The sequence below is a fragment of the Lepidochelys kempii genome, chromosome 8 (assembly GCF_965140265.1).
Source record: "Lepidochelys kempii isolate rLepKem1 chromosome 8, rLepKem1.hap2, whole genome shotgun sequence".
Lineage (NCBI taxonomy): Eukaryota > Metazoa > Chordata > Testudines > Cheloniidae > Lepidochelys > Lepidochelys kempii.
The window spans coordinates 44,327,315-44,343,823 of NC_133263.1; the positions used below are offsets into that span (position 1 = coordinate 44,327,315).

Here is a 16,509-nt window from a genome sequence, read left to right on the forward strand (position 1 = left end):
CAAACCAACTTCCAGGAGTGTCAGATGTGCATCTGACAAGGCCCTGCTCCCTCCTCGTGTCCAGGCCACCTGGCCAGTGGTAACTCTAAGGCTGGTAACTATAACAACAACCTTGCAGAACCTGTGTGTGTATGAATGAATGTGTGAATAAATATGAAATTGAATGGAATGTTATAGCTATAACGAACTTACTATGATTCTTTCTGTATTCACAATAAATGTGGCATTTTGCCTTTTCCCCTTTAATATGATCCTGCTGGTTTTTATTTTGTTGGTATAACATTTTGGTGGAGAATTGCGAAAGGAGGAATATTGGTAAAAAACCTCAGTTATTGTAAATATTGGTGTGCACACTGCTCCTCTATTGAGCTAGGCATTTCTATTTGGTTAATTAGCCTTCTGACCTCCAGAAGGCAGAGGTAAAATATACAGAGCTCATATTACTAAGCTACGATTACAGAATCCAAGTCCTATTGTTCACTGAAGTATCAGGAGCAACAAGAAGGCCTAAGGGCCAGGCAGTGCTGCTCGCTGGAACAAGGAGTAGCAGGATCAAAGAATCTAGGCTGTGTCACTCGCTGACCTGTGCCAGGTGTGACGAGGACATTTGATAAGCTACGTTTTCAGAATCTACGCTGTGTCACTCCCTGAATAATACCAGGAGTGACAAAGATTGAAATACCCGTGTTAAGATGTTTAAAAGAAAACAGGGCAAGCCAGTACCAGAAGGAGGAATGCAGTCAGAAGCAACTCCAACCCCACCTTTTGTTAAAGAAATTACACCTTTTAAACAAATCCTTCAAAAATTTGGGTACAGTCCTTGGACTAAACAAGCCCTAGCTGATGTCTGCACTATTTCGGATCTAGAGGATAGACTGGCTCAGTATATCCGCATATACAAACCTTCTAGTACTGCCAAAAGAGATGCAAAGAGGAAAAGGCATCTTTACAGGAAAAGTTAAACCAAACGGAAAAGGGAGCAGACAATTGGAAGGTGCTGGCTACAAATACCCAGAGTCAGCTGGAAATAGTGAAAGAGGCACTTCAGGAATGCAGAGAGAGAGAAAGATTCCTGTCAGACCAAGCTAAAGCCTCTGAGAAAACTGAAAGAGAGAATCATGTGCTCCAAGGTATGGTAAAGAAATTAACCTTGAAGCAGGGCAGAGCACCTGCAAATCATAGTCGTTGAGAGTCACTAATTAAGAGTCAGACAAAAATTGGGCTTTGCCACTAAACAGGTAGCAGCCGTTACAGCGGGTGAAGGGGGAGAAGGTCCTATGTAGGGCACCCCCAGGCATAATTACAAAGAGAAAAGAGAGTGAAAAGTTAACTCTGCAGAGGCTGGAGAGAATTAAGCAGTTAAACTTTGTGAAAATGTTAAAAAGGAAAAGTGTTACAGAAAGAATTCTTGGTTTCTTTGCAGCCATTCTGAAGCAAAAATGGGCCCTTTTCCAAAGCAATGTGTGTAAATAAGCCAGACAAAAATAAACAGTCCGATAAAAATCATTTGACTGGACAATTTCGTCAAATTTGCTAAAAGAACATAAGGGGGTTCTACTGGAACTTAACTGCCTCAAATGTATGAAGGTAATGCAAGATGTAAAAAATAGAGCAGTGTGGAAGGGATGTTAAGGAATAGAAAATGTGTATGTATCTATCTGTGTGTGTGTAAATATGTAAAGTTCTAAGGACCAATTGGTTTTGGTTTTGTTCTAAATAATGCCACTAAAAATCCATTTGACTCTTTAATTCAAAGTTGCAAAACTGACAGACCTTTTTGTTAGGCACAGGTGATTAGTGTCGTTTGGCTTTGGGATTTGGCATTTAATCCTTAAGAGGTAACTCAGTGCTTTACAAAATTTAAAATGTTTTTAAGTAGTGGCTGCAGCAGGGCACTCAAAATCAGGAAAATAGGAAAAAATTCTGGATTCTTTTTGTTTATTTGGTTTGTTTGTTTTTGTAACAAAATAGCAGATGAGAGCTGTAGTTTAAAAAAAATAAATTAAAAAAAGACAATACCCCTCTGAAGCAACAGCAGGGGTGAGGTGCACAAAACAAAAAGCAGCAATGTTAGAAACACTGAGTCTTAAAATGACTCTGAGTAATCAGACTGTCACTTTGATAAAAGTACATGAAAACTCTAAACACAAAAGAAATAGTTACACCTTATGTAAAAATTGGTATGGATAATGTTATAGAAGGTAAGCTATGGAAGGAACGTGCATTTGCCCCAGAACATGTGCAGTGTATATTGTAGAAGGGGCAAAAGAAATGCAAACATACCATGCTACCTAATTAAAACGCGATTAGGGCTCCAAAGGGAGCCACAATAGGTTGGGTTTTATTTGGCCTGATCTACACTGGGGGTGGGGATCGATCTAAGATACGCTATTTCAGCTACGAGAAGAGCGTAGCTGAAGTTGAGGTATCTTAGATCGACTTAGAATCACTTACTTCGCGTCCTCGCAGCGCGGGATTGACGGCCACTGCTCCCCCATCGACTCTGCTTCCGCCTCTTGCAGTGGTGGAGTTCCAGAGTCGACAGCAGAGCGATCGGGGATCGATTTATCGTGTCTACACTAGACAAGATAAATCGATCCCCAATAGATCAATCACTACCCGCCGATCCAGCGGGTAGTGTAGACGTGGCCTTTTTCAGATTGCTGTGTGTTTTGGAAGCAGAAGTTAAAAGTAATCAAAACTCTGGTGAAAGTTGATTGTGTTCCTTTTAAGATAGAGTCTCTGAGCTGCTGATGGCTGTAAATCCAAAAGCAAGCAGGAAGCGCCTGTGAAAATGCAAATTACCTAAATGATAAAGAAAGGAAAGAACTAGCAACACAAAGGAGCTGCAAATAAAGGACATACATGGTTAGCAAACAAATTGTCTAAATAAAAGGCATGGTATAACAAGATAACTTTAATAAATTTAATGATAAGTACCCCATAACAATGTATAGTGTGTATGATTTTTGGAAAAATCCTTTAAGGTCAAATGATAGTGATGCTTCTTAGCTATTACCTGTAAATAAACTTAAAGCTTAACACAGCAGGAAAAACCATTATAAACTTGGTCTGCTGAATAAGAAGGGAAACTGAGGTACCCCACCTCAGGGATTTAATGACTAAACAGTGGGATAATTTCCCCATAACCCTTAAAAGATAGAAGCCATTGAAACCTGGCCTGCCTATAGAACAAACAGGAAAATATGTGGGTAATTCCTCTGTTTTGCCTGCAATCAGCAAGGGTATTTGTAAAAGAAATATTTTAAGCAATAATCTGCCGCCCCAAAAGAAGTAGAAACATGTTCTTTTTGTCTTTCAGAAAATCAGGAAAAGCTGATGCCAGCTGAAGAGCAACCCAATACCATGAATCTACTGTCACAATAGAAATTGTGTTTTGTGTTCTATGTTTTGTCTTGTTGCTAGCACTGTTGTGTGTTAAAAAAAAAAAAAATACTGCAGACCTGCAGGTAATTAAGAATAAATTAAGCTCTCTGTCCCAGCTACAGGATAGCCTAATATAAAACAAAGAAATAGATAATTGTTTGACACTTATCAATATGAAAGGATGCAATACGTTTCCAGTATTGTAAAACCAGACTTTTATTTGGGAGCAATTTTTGTCAAAATTGCACACCAACAGTCCCTGGAGGCAAAGGTATGGAAGGTTAGCTCACTTCCCATATTACACATGGGATCCTTCTGGCTACCCTGGACCTCAAGCCAGTGAGCTGGGGAGGGAGGAAAGCTATTGGACACTAGAAGTTGTACAGAATGGACTCCTCAAAAGTGGGTGTGCCTCACCTTGCCTGTTGCCCCAGAAACTTGTAGTAAAGATACATCACTAGGATCATGTATGTGGGATGAATTGGAATCACACAACTCAAATTGCCTCATAGTACCTTCTCTTGAATAGTCTACAGAGAAGGTGACACTGATGATTATAAATCCTGCTGGTTTTTATTTTATTGGTATAATATTATGAGGAGAGGCGGAGGGAACTGGGATTATTTAATCTGTAGAACAGAAGAAAGAGGGGGGGATTTGATAACTGCTTTCAACTATGTGAAATGGGGTTCCAAAGAGGAAGGATCTAGACTGTTCTCAGTGGTAGCAGATTACTGAACAAGGAGTAATGGTCTTAAATTGAAGATTTAGGTTTAGGTTGGATATTAGGAAAAAATTTTTCACTAGGAGGGTGGTGAAGCACTGAAATGGGTTACCTAAGGAGGTGGTGAAATCTCCTTCCTTAGAGGTTTTTAAGGTCAGGCTTGACAAAGCCCTGGCTGGGATGATTTAGTTGGGGATTGGTCCTGCTTTGAGCCGGGGGTTGGACTAGATGACCTCCTGATGTCCCTTCCAACCCTGATATTTTATGATTCTATGAAGGTAGAAGGAAAGGCCAAAATTTTTTCCCCCTCAGTTTATCATTCAGCAATTTCAGAGCCCATTTAGTTTTTTTGTAGTTTCCTTCTTTTCCATTTAAAACATGTAACAATTTAAAGGTGCTTCCTGTTAACTGAGTATTAACCATACTCTGAGTTCAACAGCCTCTCAGTTACTTTCTACAAACATCTTGAGCTGCAATCTCAGAAATAAGAGTCCAGAATACAGTCATTAGTTCAAACACCACTTGCACCGTAGTAAATCATAGCAATTGTGAACAGGATTGCGAGCAGAACATTCACAAAAGTTCATTATACACTTAAGTTAAAAATACACTGCAAGAGGATTAATATTGTAACATAGCTCTGTCTTGGGAGAGCTCATTTCAATCCTCTGCATTTAATATGAATGATTAATGGCTGCTTCCCAACAATAGTTTAGGATTTAGCATCAGGAACGTAAAGATGAAATTCACTACCATGACAGGACCGTAATATATATATTAAATACTATAGCAGTGCAATATTTGTCTCATTTAATGGCCAGCAAGAATGTGGCCTTTGGAATGCATCCTAACCAGGATTTCCTGAAGGCAATTCCTGTGAGAGCGCACTTGATTTAAGCCATTCATCTTTCTGTGAAGAAAATAGTGACTTATTTACCTAGTGGGATGATCAAAAATCTCATGTAGCTGAGCCAGTCCGGGGTTTTGTGAGACAGCTGTTCTACATAGAGCCTCAACACAGCACTGAGGTAATTCTGGGCTCCGGCCACTGCAATTTTAACGGGGTTTGGAGGCTGAGAATTGCAGTTACAGCTAGACAAAAAAAAGAGGGAACATATTTATCATTTGCCTTCTAAATAAGTACTTTAAAGTAAGTCAGGAAGACTGCTTGATATAGACAATCTAGTTAATGGCTGCCACACAGGAAAGAGCTATTCTAGCATGTAGGACAATCTTACACTGAGCAACATCTTAAAACGTATTAATGAAATGTACCATTTGCTTCAGAAACAAACTTTCAACTGTTCTCCCTGCTCTCTCTCCACCCCCCCCCCACCCCCAACTCTTTCCAAGCTATGAAAGCCTGTACTTGGGTTTTCTGTGTAGGGTTCAATTATTACCAATCGTGTTGGGAAAAATGACGAAAAGGCACCCCCCCAGCATGCACTGCTGCCTTTAGTGACTTTGGGGATGTCTGCACTGAAACAAAACACCCGGGCCTGGCCCATGTCAGCTGACTCAGGCTTGCAGGGCTCAGGGGCTGCAGAATTGCAGTGCAGACATTTGGGCTCAGGTTGGAGCCTGGTCTTCTGGGATGCCACTCTCCAGCCCAAGCCCAAATGTCTACACTGCAATTAGCCCCACTGCCAGAGTCAGCTGATATGGGACAGCCACGGGTGTTTTCTTGCAGCTCAGACATACCTTTACTCTCACATTTTTACAAATTATGTTAAAAAAATCTTCCCAACAGTTTCCTTTCCAAGACTTCTAAAGATTTCCTCACTGGGCATTAAGCTTAGAACCAGAGACTTACTATACGCAACAAATTTCACTGAGAATGATGTACAGTTGACTGTATGCAGAGAATTATCCACAAATATTCGGTCTTATCCCTGCACTCATGTTGCTGAGGGGTAACAACTTCCGCTCACTCTGCTAGAGTACTGGTAGCCGAAGTCTCTGGCTGAAGCGAATCATCTGGGGCATAAAGAGTTCACTTGTTATGCTGTGGCTGTGCAGGAGGCAAAGAAATGGTTCTTTGCTTCCACTATCGCATCCACAGGATCCCAGACACACTTATGTAGAGTTATGTATGGCTTTGTTAATCTGAGCTGTCTGTGTGGTGACTGGTCTGTGGTCCCTCCCAGCACCAGATTAAGACACAGGTACTACAAGACTGCGCCTATGGCCTCAGTTTCTGGGGTCTGAGATTAAACATGACCGTGTAGATTGTTGTTGCTACCACTGTTATATAATTTCAACAAATCTTATCCAAATTATGTCAAGTAAGGTGTCCATGGAAAGGCTATGATTTGCTGAATATGATTATGCTATTTGTATGCATGTATCATTTTTGTATTTGAAGTTATGAGCATTGACTCTATACCTGTATTTCAAATAGGCTTGCTCCTGGGGTAACGCCCACAAGGTATTTAGCCTGCACATCCTGAAGGAACTATTCAAATTAAATGGCTCATCAAGGAACACTTAACTCATAATGGACCACAGAAGATGCCTATCTACACTTAATGAATGGACTTTCCTGTGAATGTTCCATCTGGAGTACAGGTACTGGCTACTACTGTAACGAAGGGCACGTCTTCACTGGCAACCTTCAAGTGCTGCCGTGGCCGTGCTTTAACGTGGCTTGTGTAGTTGCGGGAGAGAGCTGGGAGAGAGCTCTCCCAGCGCTCTAAAAAAACCAAAACAAACAAAAAAAACCAAAACAACACACCTCCACGAGGGGCATAGCTCCCAGAGCTGGTGCACTGTCTACACTGGCACTTTACAGCACTGAAACTTGCAGCACTCAGGAGGGTGTTTTTTCACACCCCTGAGCAAGAAAGTTGTAGCACTGTAAAGTGCCAGTGTAGACAAGCCCTAGGCGAAACCATGCATGGACATATGACTTGCCCTTGCGATTCCAAACCATTTTGTTCACTGTGATTTTCCACTAGCTGTGCTGAGGGCTTTGTTTGAAACAATGGGTTTCCCTCCACATTGTAGAAGCTACATAAGGCCCTGGAAACATCTCCATTTTGCCTCTTTCCTGCTCAAACCTCTGGACTATGAATTTATACTACCGGAAGCATTCTAACCAAGGAATTTGAGGATGTTCCAATGATTTGGAAGCAACCAGAGACTTGACTTAAGCCAGCAGTTTATTCCCTCACTGCTACAAGCCTGAACCAAGAACTTTGTGATTGTTGTATGTATTTGATTCCTTTAACCAATTTTAACTCTCACCTTTCTTTCTTTCTTTTTATAAATAAACCTTTAGATTTTAGATACTAAAGAACTGGCAACAGTGTGATTATTGGGTAAGATCTGAAGTTGTATATTGACCTGGGTATAGGGCTGGTCCTTTGGGATTAGAATCACCTTTTGTTTGATGAAACTGGTTTTAAAAAAACATTAATCTTTAAGTCTGGTGTCTGAGTGTTGAATCTGGGACTGGAATACCGAAGGAAACTGCTTTTCTGACTTATTAGCCAATGTGGTGAAACAGAAGTTTACTTTTGTTGCTGGTTTGGTATACCTTATGGGAGAATAACCACCAAGTGTTTTTTTTTGGGGGGGGGGGGGAGGAGGAGAGGAGGGGTGCCCTATTTCTCAGCAGTTTGTCCTGAATTTGGTATTTTCAGTTGTGACCTAGGAAGGCATGGTTATACTCCCTTAGAGCAATGAGTTTCAAGCCCTCGTGATTAAAGTTTGAAAATAAGACCAGTGTGGTGCCTGAGTCTGCAGGAAGCCCAAAACAATAGCTCTGGAAGGCGTGAACTGTCCTGTTAATCTCGATGAAGATGTTAACTCCGAGGCCCACTGCTCTGGTGGGTCCTCCCAGCACTACCCCAGCAGAGATATACCCAGGCTGCTACTGAGTACTAAAGGAGCCACCCCGCTTTGGCTACAAGCTCCTCTCTGGGAAATAAGTACTCCTGCTGTGGCATCTGGGGGAATATGGGGGCTGTGTTGTTACCCCTACCTCCCTGGGAGGGACCCCCACCACTCCAAATGGGGGAAGAAGCCATCCCTTGACCTTAAACTGGCTCATTCCTGTTCAAGAGCCAATCTCCCGTTTCTGAGCAAGGTTACAGAAGAAAGTGTGGTGAGACAGCTCCCATTAAGTAAGTGCTTTGGATCTCCTGGATCCCTGTCAGTCAGGACACAGACCTGGGTTTGGACAGACACTGAACCAACTGCAGGGGTTTGAAGATAAAGCTCAGGGGTAAATTGTGACCTACAAAACCCAGACAGCCTGGGTCCTAGCTACCTGTCCCCCTTCCCATTAGAACAACACAGCTGGGGGTCAGTGGAGGTACTTCTACAGAACCCCTCAGTATAAGATTTCTGGCAATGCATAATTCCTGAGATCTCCTAGGCTCTGGGAATTGCTTCCCCTTCTTGATCCAAATAGGCTGTGTCTTTTCACCTTTAGGGCATGCTGCAAAGACCATCAGCTTGCTAGGACATTAGGGAATGGATGAGATTTAGATGGTGGGGTATATTTCTTGACTACATCAATTACTAGAGGGAAAACTCATTTCAGTTTTGTGGTATGTAGCTCTCTAGTCTGCCCTGTGAACATATGGTTATTTTACATCATTAGTTTGTCTGGAGGTGGGGAACAGACATCTTATTGTACTTAAATTTAAATAATTTAACACTAAATAAAACGTGAACTTACTATCTCTGTATCCTGGAGACAATCGTGCTGAAAGCTGCTTGCACATCAGCAGAAGAGCACGTACAGACCACAGGCAGGGTATGTTTTTGCAAGACATCGGAAAGAAACTGGGAAGACAACGAAACATGTTATGAAGCTCTGCCAAAAGGACTTGATTTTACCCAAACTTTTAGTCAGAAACACATATACACGTAAATTTGCCCTGCTGGGGTATTTTCAGACATAGGCGTTTCCAGCTCCTGGAATTATTGGCTGCACTCCATGCTGCAGTTTTCTATGACACCTCTTCCAGGAGTAAAAGCCCTTCTAAGGTGTGTCCGAACTGCAATCAGAAGCATGACTGTAGCCCGGGTAGGTATACTCACAGTAGCTTTAATCTAGCTAGCACGGCTAAAAATAGCAGTGAAGATGCAGTGGCAGCGAGCCACTGTGCTAGCAACACAAGAATGTACCCAGGTTCCAGGCTGGGACATACTGCCAGGGTCTGCACCACCAAGTCTTCACTGCTATTTTTGGCCATGATAGCTAGATTAAAGCTAGCCGGTTACACCTGTCAGAGCTGCAACCAGGTGAATGCAGCACAGGCATGCCCTAAGAGTGTGTCTTATTGGCTGGCACAGTGACATCTCCCCCAGAATGTACCACTTCTGGTACCAAGGTGTCAAACAGATCGCACCAGATGTTTCATTAGAGCTTCTGAGAGCAGAATCATGGTGGGATTCCAGCAACTGGAACATCAGAGCACATGGCTCATTACCAACCCCCTCCTTCCGCCACCCCCTTTAAAAAACAAAATCAAAACAGTTCACTCCAGGTTTCCTGCACAGAACACAAGCTAATTTGTGTTTCTTGCTACAGAAGCATAGCTAGAGCAGCCTCTCTCCCCTGTTCCCCACAAAGGCTGCTATTGATTAAAACAAGAGCTGCTGCAGACTAAACCACTGCAATTACCATTCCAGAAAAAATCTAAAAGGGATGAGGAGTTGGCAAATGGGACATCCTCCCCTTCTCACACCCTAAAACGCGAGGAAACCAGCTACAGGACTCTTCTGACTGTACCCTGATGCCCACACAGCACATTTTCCTTGACAGCGACAGACTCCACCTCCAGAAGAACCACCCAATGCTTCCAACTGCTAAGGAAACACTACAGTTAGTGACTGGTTTCAGAGCAGCAGCCGTGTTAGTCTGTATTCGCAAAAGGAAGAGGAGTACTTGTGGCACCTTAGAGACTAACAAATTTATTTGAGTATAAGCTTTTGTGAGCTACAGCTCACTTCATCGGATGCATCCGATGCCACAAGTACAACAGTTCGTGTCTCCCCTCCACATCCCCCATGCAAAGCCTTAATTACAACTTCATGTTTCCCTCACTTAGCCTGGGCACATGTCAGCTCCACTGGCTAATGCTGAGACTGTCTGTTTACTACCCAGTTCTCCTCCACCCCACTCTTTTGCTGTACCATCTGCCCCGCAGGCCTCATGCCTGGAGCATGTGGATGGGGTAGGCCAATCTGATCCACACAAAGCGCGGAGCACCATGGGGGAAAGTCCTGTGGCCAAACAGCACCACTCCACTCACCTGCTGCCAAGCTGCTCTTTTAGATTCCATTAAACACTCCTGCTTTCTGCAGAATCAGGGTCTAAATATCACACAGATCAACAATTTCACCTGCAGTAAGGCTAGCAAGCCCATGATTCTCGTACCACCATTCTCCATACTGGACCATTCTAAGTGTTATAGAGAAGGTCTATGAATTATAATATCAGGCACTTTCCACACTTTTTTCTGTTTTTTTGTTTGTTTTTTAAACGTGTCTAGTTTGGTGGGAAAGGAGTGCAACTTGATCTGAAAAAGGCAAACAAGCCTTATCTCCCTGATGTAAAAATAAAGCACGAGCACCATAGTAAGAGCGCAATGGTAGTATTTACATATTCCACTTAAGGTGTAAGGTGCATTTAGCAAATGAGCGTGCATGCAAGGAGGGGGTGATACTTTAAGGTTCCCACAGGAATGTTATTTTTTGCACCTGTTACCTGTGCCCAAAATTCTTAGCCCTAGCACTGAATTAGTTAATCCTGCCCTCATTTATTTCACTTTTATGACATCAAGTATCTGACTGCTGCACTCGTACTCTGCTTGCCCCCCTCCTCACTTCTACTGGACACATTCCCTGCCTCTCTTAGCACTGCCCTCCTATGCTAGTTCTGTAGCATCCAAAGATTTTATCCTTTGCTCCTCCACTCCATTACAGGGCCAGGAGAGTCCCTGTGAATACGTACTGCTGGGCATCCCCTTCCTCCCACCCCCCGTCCAAGTACCCCATCTCAATTCATTTTCTGAGGGTTTCCTTTCAAGTGTCCTGGAGAGAAAAAACCGTTCAGCCATTTCCAACGAGCAAGGAAAAAATTTATCTGATTAACCCAGGAGTGTGCCACCTTAAGTGGAAGGGGGTGTGTTCATGGAAGGCTCATGTTAAGAACCGCCTTAGAATCATAGAATCATAGAAGGTTAGGGTTGGAAGGGACCTCAGGAGGTCATCTAGTCCAACCCCCTGCTCAAAGCAGGACCAATCCCCAGTTTTTGCCCCAGACCCCTAAATGGTCCCCTCAAGGATTGAACTCACAACCCTGGGTTTAGCAGGCCAATGCTCAAACCACTTGAAGTGCAATAATTCTCTGTGAAAATAAGATCCCTCGGCCCATGAGTTACCTGCTGCCACAACTCCCAAATACTATCAGACCCATTTACTAAATAGAAAAATATGAACCTTAGTGGTTGCTTCGCTCTTCCTTTTATGTAAGCTAAAAATCCTGTCCTCCCTGCCCTGTACAGAGAGCAACAGGAATTGCCTGCGGGAAAACCTAGGGCTCAGCATCTGTTCTGCACTTACCTGGCCTTGCCAGTCTGAAGTATTGACAAGAATAATATTTTCTGGTAGCTGGTCATCAGAAATCAGGATGTGATTCAACTGATCGTACACAGTTTTCCTTGGAATCTGTGAATACAAAAAAAAAAAAACCCCAAACAGAGAATGGAACAGTGGGACAAACTGCTCATAGATCTGAACCAGCAGCGTTATTTTTGTGAAGTTCTCGGAGATGCTCTGTATGAAAGACACAAATAAGACTATGTTCTATTTCCATCACTTCCAAGAGCCCTGTTTTTTATAGAAGCTGGGAGCTCGACCGCATGATGAGGCAGAGACCCAGTAACATTTCCAAAGCACATATTCCACATACTACTGAAGTAGCTGGGATTTGTTTTGTCAGTGATTCCGTGATGACAAAAGGACACACAACAACAAAGTAGTTGTATCAACCAATATCAAATACAGTCACTGCTGGGGGGCTAGATTTTCAGTAATTTTTTTTTCTGGGTCCAATATTACCAAATTCTGTGGCTAATAAAAGTCCCAGGACACGGAGTAGGGACTTTGCTAGAAACACCACTTTGGGTACGTCTACATTGCAAAACAACCTGTGGCAATGAATCTCAGAGCCCCAGTCAACTGGCTCTGGCTTGCACAGTCTGGCTAAAACCAGCAGTGTGGCCATTCCCACTTGAGCTCAAGTCTGGGCTCTGGAAGTGTGTGTGTGTGTGTGTGTGTGTGTGTCCGTGTGTGTGTGTCCGTGTGTCCGGGCTCCAGACCAAGCGGAAATGTCTACGCTGCCCTTTTTAGCTCTTTAACGCGAGACTGGGTCAGCTGACCCAGATTCTGAGGACTTGATGTGGCTTTTTGTGTTTCCCCCCTTTGTGCTATGGACACTGGATCACCTTAGGGAACCCCTCTGTTTCACACTAGGCATTTCCTGGGGGATTAAGAGATCACCAAGAGATCACTAGTCTTAAGAGATCACCATTTAGTTCTTTTTGCTGCCATTTGCCCCAGTCTTTTTCAGTCTCATCCTAGTTGATATAAAGCAATGCACTAACCAAAAGCAGCGAGAATAGTCAGAAAATGGGATATCAGCTGAGAAAAAAATTCAACTCATTGTGTACCGGTGGAGCCACATCCCTGGCCTTCAGAGGGGAGAAGGCCGGTGGAACAGGAGCCACAGGGGATGTTTTGAGGAAGGATGCACAGCGGAAGGTTGTGAAGGGGGTGGAGCTCATCTCACCTGCAGGTGGTGCCTGGTGTCTGGAGAGCGCTCATTGTCCAGGCTGTTTGCCCTCTCATTCTGTGGCCTCGCTGGCTGCCTTTCCTTCAGTGAAGTGCTTCTCCCACGGCGACCAGTTTGCTTCCCTTCTGTCCTGCTAAATTGCAATGGTTACACAGTCTCCATTCACTCAGGGCCACAGAGAAGCTGTTTGCCAGAAGGGTTATCCTGAGCTGCATCAAGGGGATTCTGCATAGTGTGCTCAGGTCAGAGACCCGCCAACAGCCCAAGACACCTCCTGCCCCTCCATAGTTTATGAACCTGCCCCCCAGAGGAATGTCTAGCACTTTGCTTGAGAAAGACTAATCAGAAATACTAACTGAAGGTAGCCCTGAAATCCAAGCTACTCTAACCCCAGTGACTTCAAACTGCCCTGCTGGACAAACAAGGCAGCTAGACCACTTCAATTTTTTAATAAATCATTTGTATATAAACTTTGTCCGGTGTCTGATGTTAGTATTGGTGAATGTCTTTGGATTAGCAGCCCTGGGGCCTAAGGTCCCTGCCATTACAGTACAGGAAGCAGCAATAGAAACATCCTCCCCTTTGCCCTGCCAACACACATCACCCACCATGGAGGGCCCATCACCTCTAGTGGGGAGATAGCAGATTCTCCATGGCTTATTCAGCCTCTTTTCTAAGAATGCCTACAAGGGAGCCAATTACTGCCTATCAGTTTTAATTTATCAAGGGGATTTTTCAAACTAAGCCACAAAATTAATCACATTCCATCATCAAATAATATCAAATAAAGGACCATGTCCTCCCCAAGAAATTGTCCCATTACGCAAATGACATCTGTCCGCTAGGAACTGGAGTGAGATCCAGCACCTTATTACCCATAGACCAAACAGCTGTCACCACTACAAGCCAATAGGAACTGGTAAGTGACTGTGTCTACCTCCAAGAGCAGTTCATAAGGAACATCTGATCTTTCAGCTTGATGGTCACGTTGTCAGAAGAGACTAATAATTTTGGCTGTCCACCATGACACCTCTCAAAAGGGACCTGATTGTCAGAACATGATTCAGTTCAATATTCCACATAACCTGCAGTCCCTCCACTCCTTCCATCCCAGGCATCCTGCAGGTTGGAGTCGGTCTCTGAGAACTGCACCTCCCAGCTCCTACCCCATCCACACTCACCTTGACGTGCCCTCAAGGAGCCAAGTCCCAGCCAGCTACCATGCTAGCTGAGGAAGCGTGGAAGGAAGACCATCACACCAATCCTGCAGATATAGCCTCTGCTGATGAAATGAGACCCTTATTCCAGGGGCTGAACACTGCTCTACCTCACAGGACTGAGGAGGCACTCAGATACTATGTAATGGGGGTCAGATAAGTGTGACCAAAGACAGCTGATTACCCTTGCTGCATAAACTGAAGTGGTGCACTATATAAAAAATGAAGCGCTTCCATACCATATTAGCCAGTTCCAATAGCAGATGTGATGCCTGCTGCTATTGCTGCTTAGGGTGTTACCTGGTGGAAGGAATAATGAGAGACTCTGTCTTGGTGATTTTTCCACTTGGTGGGAGCTTCTCAATGAACACATCCAGCGTGGAGAGTTCTGCTTCCTGGGAGTCTTGCTGGCTAGGCTCCTACAAACACAAATAGTGATGTGAAAAGCCACAGAAATCCTCGGCTCTCCCTGGCTCTAGCAGATACACCAACCATGTTCCGCCCACATCAGCTACTCACAACAAAAGCTTTCATGGTGTGATAAGATCGCCAGGAATGGACATAAACTGAACCCCCAGCCAGACCATCTTAAGAAGTTAGCTAGAGACTGATCTGCAAGGCTACGTCCCTTTGGGCTTTGCCATGATGATATAGACAAAGCCCACCCAGTGCATGACGGATAGCGAACACAAACTACTGGATGAACGTTACCAAATGAGTTTTTAAACTTACATAAGACACAGTGTCAGAGATACTGTCGCCTGGATGTTTGCTTCCAGGGATCTTTGTCTTTTCAGGCACTTCTACCTGTTTGGCAAGAGAAAGTCATCAAAGCATGGCACGCTAGAGCAGTGGCTCTCCACCGGGGGCTGTAAGCAGGTTTCAGGGGGTCTGCCAAGCAGGGCTGAAGCCCAAGCAACTTAGCTTTGTGGGGCTCTGGGCAACTGCCCTGCTTGCTACCCCCTAACATCAGCCCTGGCTCTTCTGTGCAGAACACCAGTTGTTGTGGCAAAGATGGGCTGTGGAGTTTTTGCCCCCATTAATTCATTTGGGATTTTGTTGGAGGGCCTCAGAAAGAAAAGGTTGAGAACCCCTGCACTAGAGCGCACAGCGCCCCCTACAGATGTGCACTTCATACCTCACTGCTTCCAAGCCAGATTCACAATGGAGGGCTGCTGGGCAGTATTCACAGGAGGTTTAGGTGGTCACTACCTTGCCAGTCCAAGGCTAACATACACAGAACCTGAACCGCCCTCAGATCTTCAATTTAAACAATGAAATGTTTCACTAAAACACCTGTCAATTAGGAAGCCATAACAGAAGATGGCCTGGCAAACTATTGTCAGGGAAAGCCTCTTTCCGCAGAGATCCCAACCCCCACAAGGCCTCCAGCAGTGGTTTTGATACCGCCCGGGGTTGAACATTAACTGATACTGAGGGCACAACAGCACACAGCAGCCCACCTTCAACACCCCTGCTCTGTCGGCTCCACTGGCTTCCTTAATCGACAGGGTCTGAGTCTGCCAGAGACAGAGTCACACATGAGGTACAAACATAATGGTTCACAGGGATGCTGCTGCTTGGAAGACTGAGGCAGGTGCTGGGGGCAGAATGTTGGCTGCATCAAGACCTTTTTTATGGGGCTTCTTGCCAAAGGAGAGCAGACAAAGTCCAAGCCTGACTGTTCACATCAAAACCCAAGATGCCATCTGCACAACAGCACCTTGCCCCCAAAACAGTTTCCTTTAAGCAGCACCCCTCTCCGCCCACCCTGGAGCCATGCCAAGGCAGCCACACGACCACCTCTTAGTTCAGCCTGAAGGGTTCTAGGTACCGAATCCCAACCCCAACTAAAACTACTCCTGCCTGTGAACAAAGCCCTACTTCATATACACCTGAGAGCACCTCTGAGTCCTGTCCTGACTACAGACATCATACATAACTGTGGTGCATTTGGGATGGCACTCAACCCTTCCCATATACAAGTCAGGGGCCCCACAAGAGGGCATAGGTGGGGTGTGGTTGCCCCGATGGGCACTGCTATCTGAATGTTTTAAACACAGACACATGCATGCAATGCTCAAGCAGTTAAGGCTCCTACAGGAAACATTTGCTACTCCGGTTCTTATGTGGAATTGAATGTAGGATTGTTTAGTAAACCTTTTAACATCGTAAACAGGCAAAACATGCAGTCTAACTTACTGCCATGGGAAACTCAAACTTCTGCAACTCTGCTTTTTAAATTTACCCAGGCTCTCTTAGCACTGGATTCATGCCTCACTCACCAGCTATGCAGAATTAGACACAAAGAAAGAGGCTGGTATCGGCATGAATTACAGCACAGCATGATCATCAAGGTTGAACACATT

At 44.3% G+C, this 16,509-nt stretch overlaps 1 protein-coding gene across 10 annotated transcripts in view; it reads right to left on the reverse strand.

Annotated features, from left to right (window-relative positions):
• PACS2 (phosphofurin acidic cluster sorting protein 2) overlaps positions 1-16,509 on the reverse strand; it is a 209,295-nt gene that overhangs the window by 96,400 nt on the left and 96,386 nt on the right. For 7 of the 10 annotated variants that reach the window (XR_012160291.1, XM_073356257.1, XM_073356256.1 and 4 more), the window contains 6 exons: positions 14,873-14,947; positions 14,441-14,559; positions 12,921-13,056; positions 11,693-11,797; positions 8,799-8,905; positions 5,049-5,203 (listed from right to left, as the gene is read on the reverse strand). Coding sequence is in view for 9 of the 10 variants with exons in the window: in XM_073356257.1 (XP_073212358.1) it covers positions 5,049-5,203; positions 8,799-8,905; positions 11,693-11,797; positions 12,921-13,056; positions 14,441-14,559; positions 14,873-14,947 (697 nt within the window). In the remaining variant the exon portion in view is untranslated. The remainder of the gene's footprint in view (positions 1-5,048; positions 5,204-8,798; positions 8,906-11,692; positions 11,798-12,920; positions 13,057-14,440; positions 14,560-14,872; positions 14,948-16,509) is intronic. The other 3 variants (XM_073356258.1, XM_073356253.1, XM_073356250.1) reach the window with 1 other exon arrangement.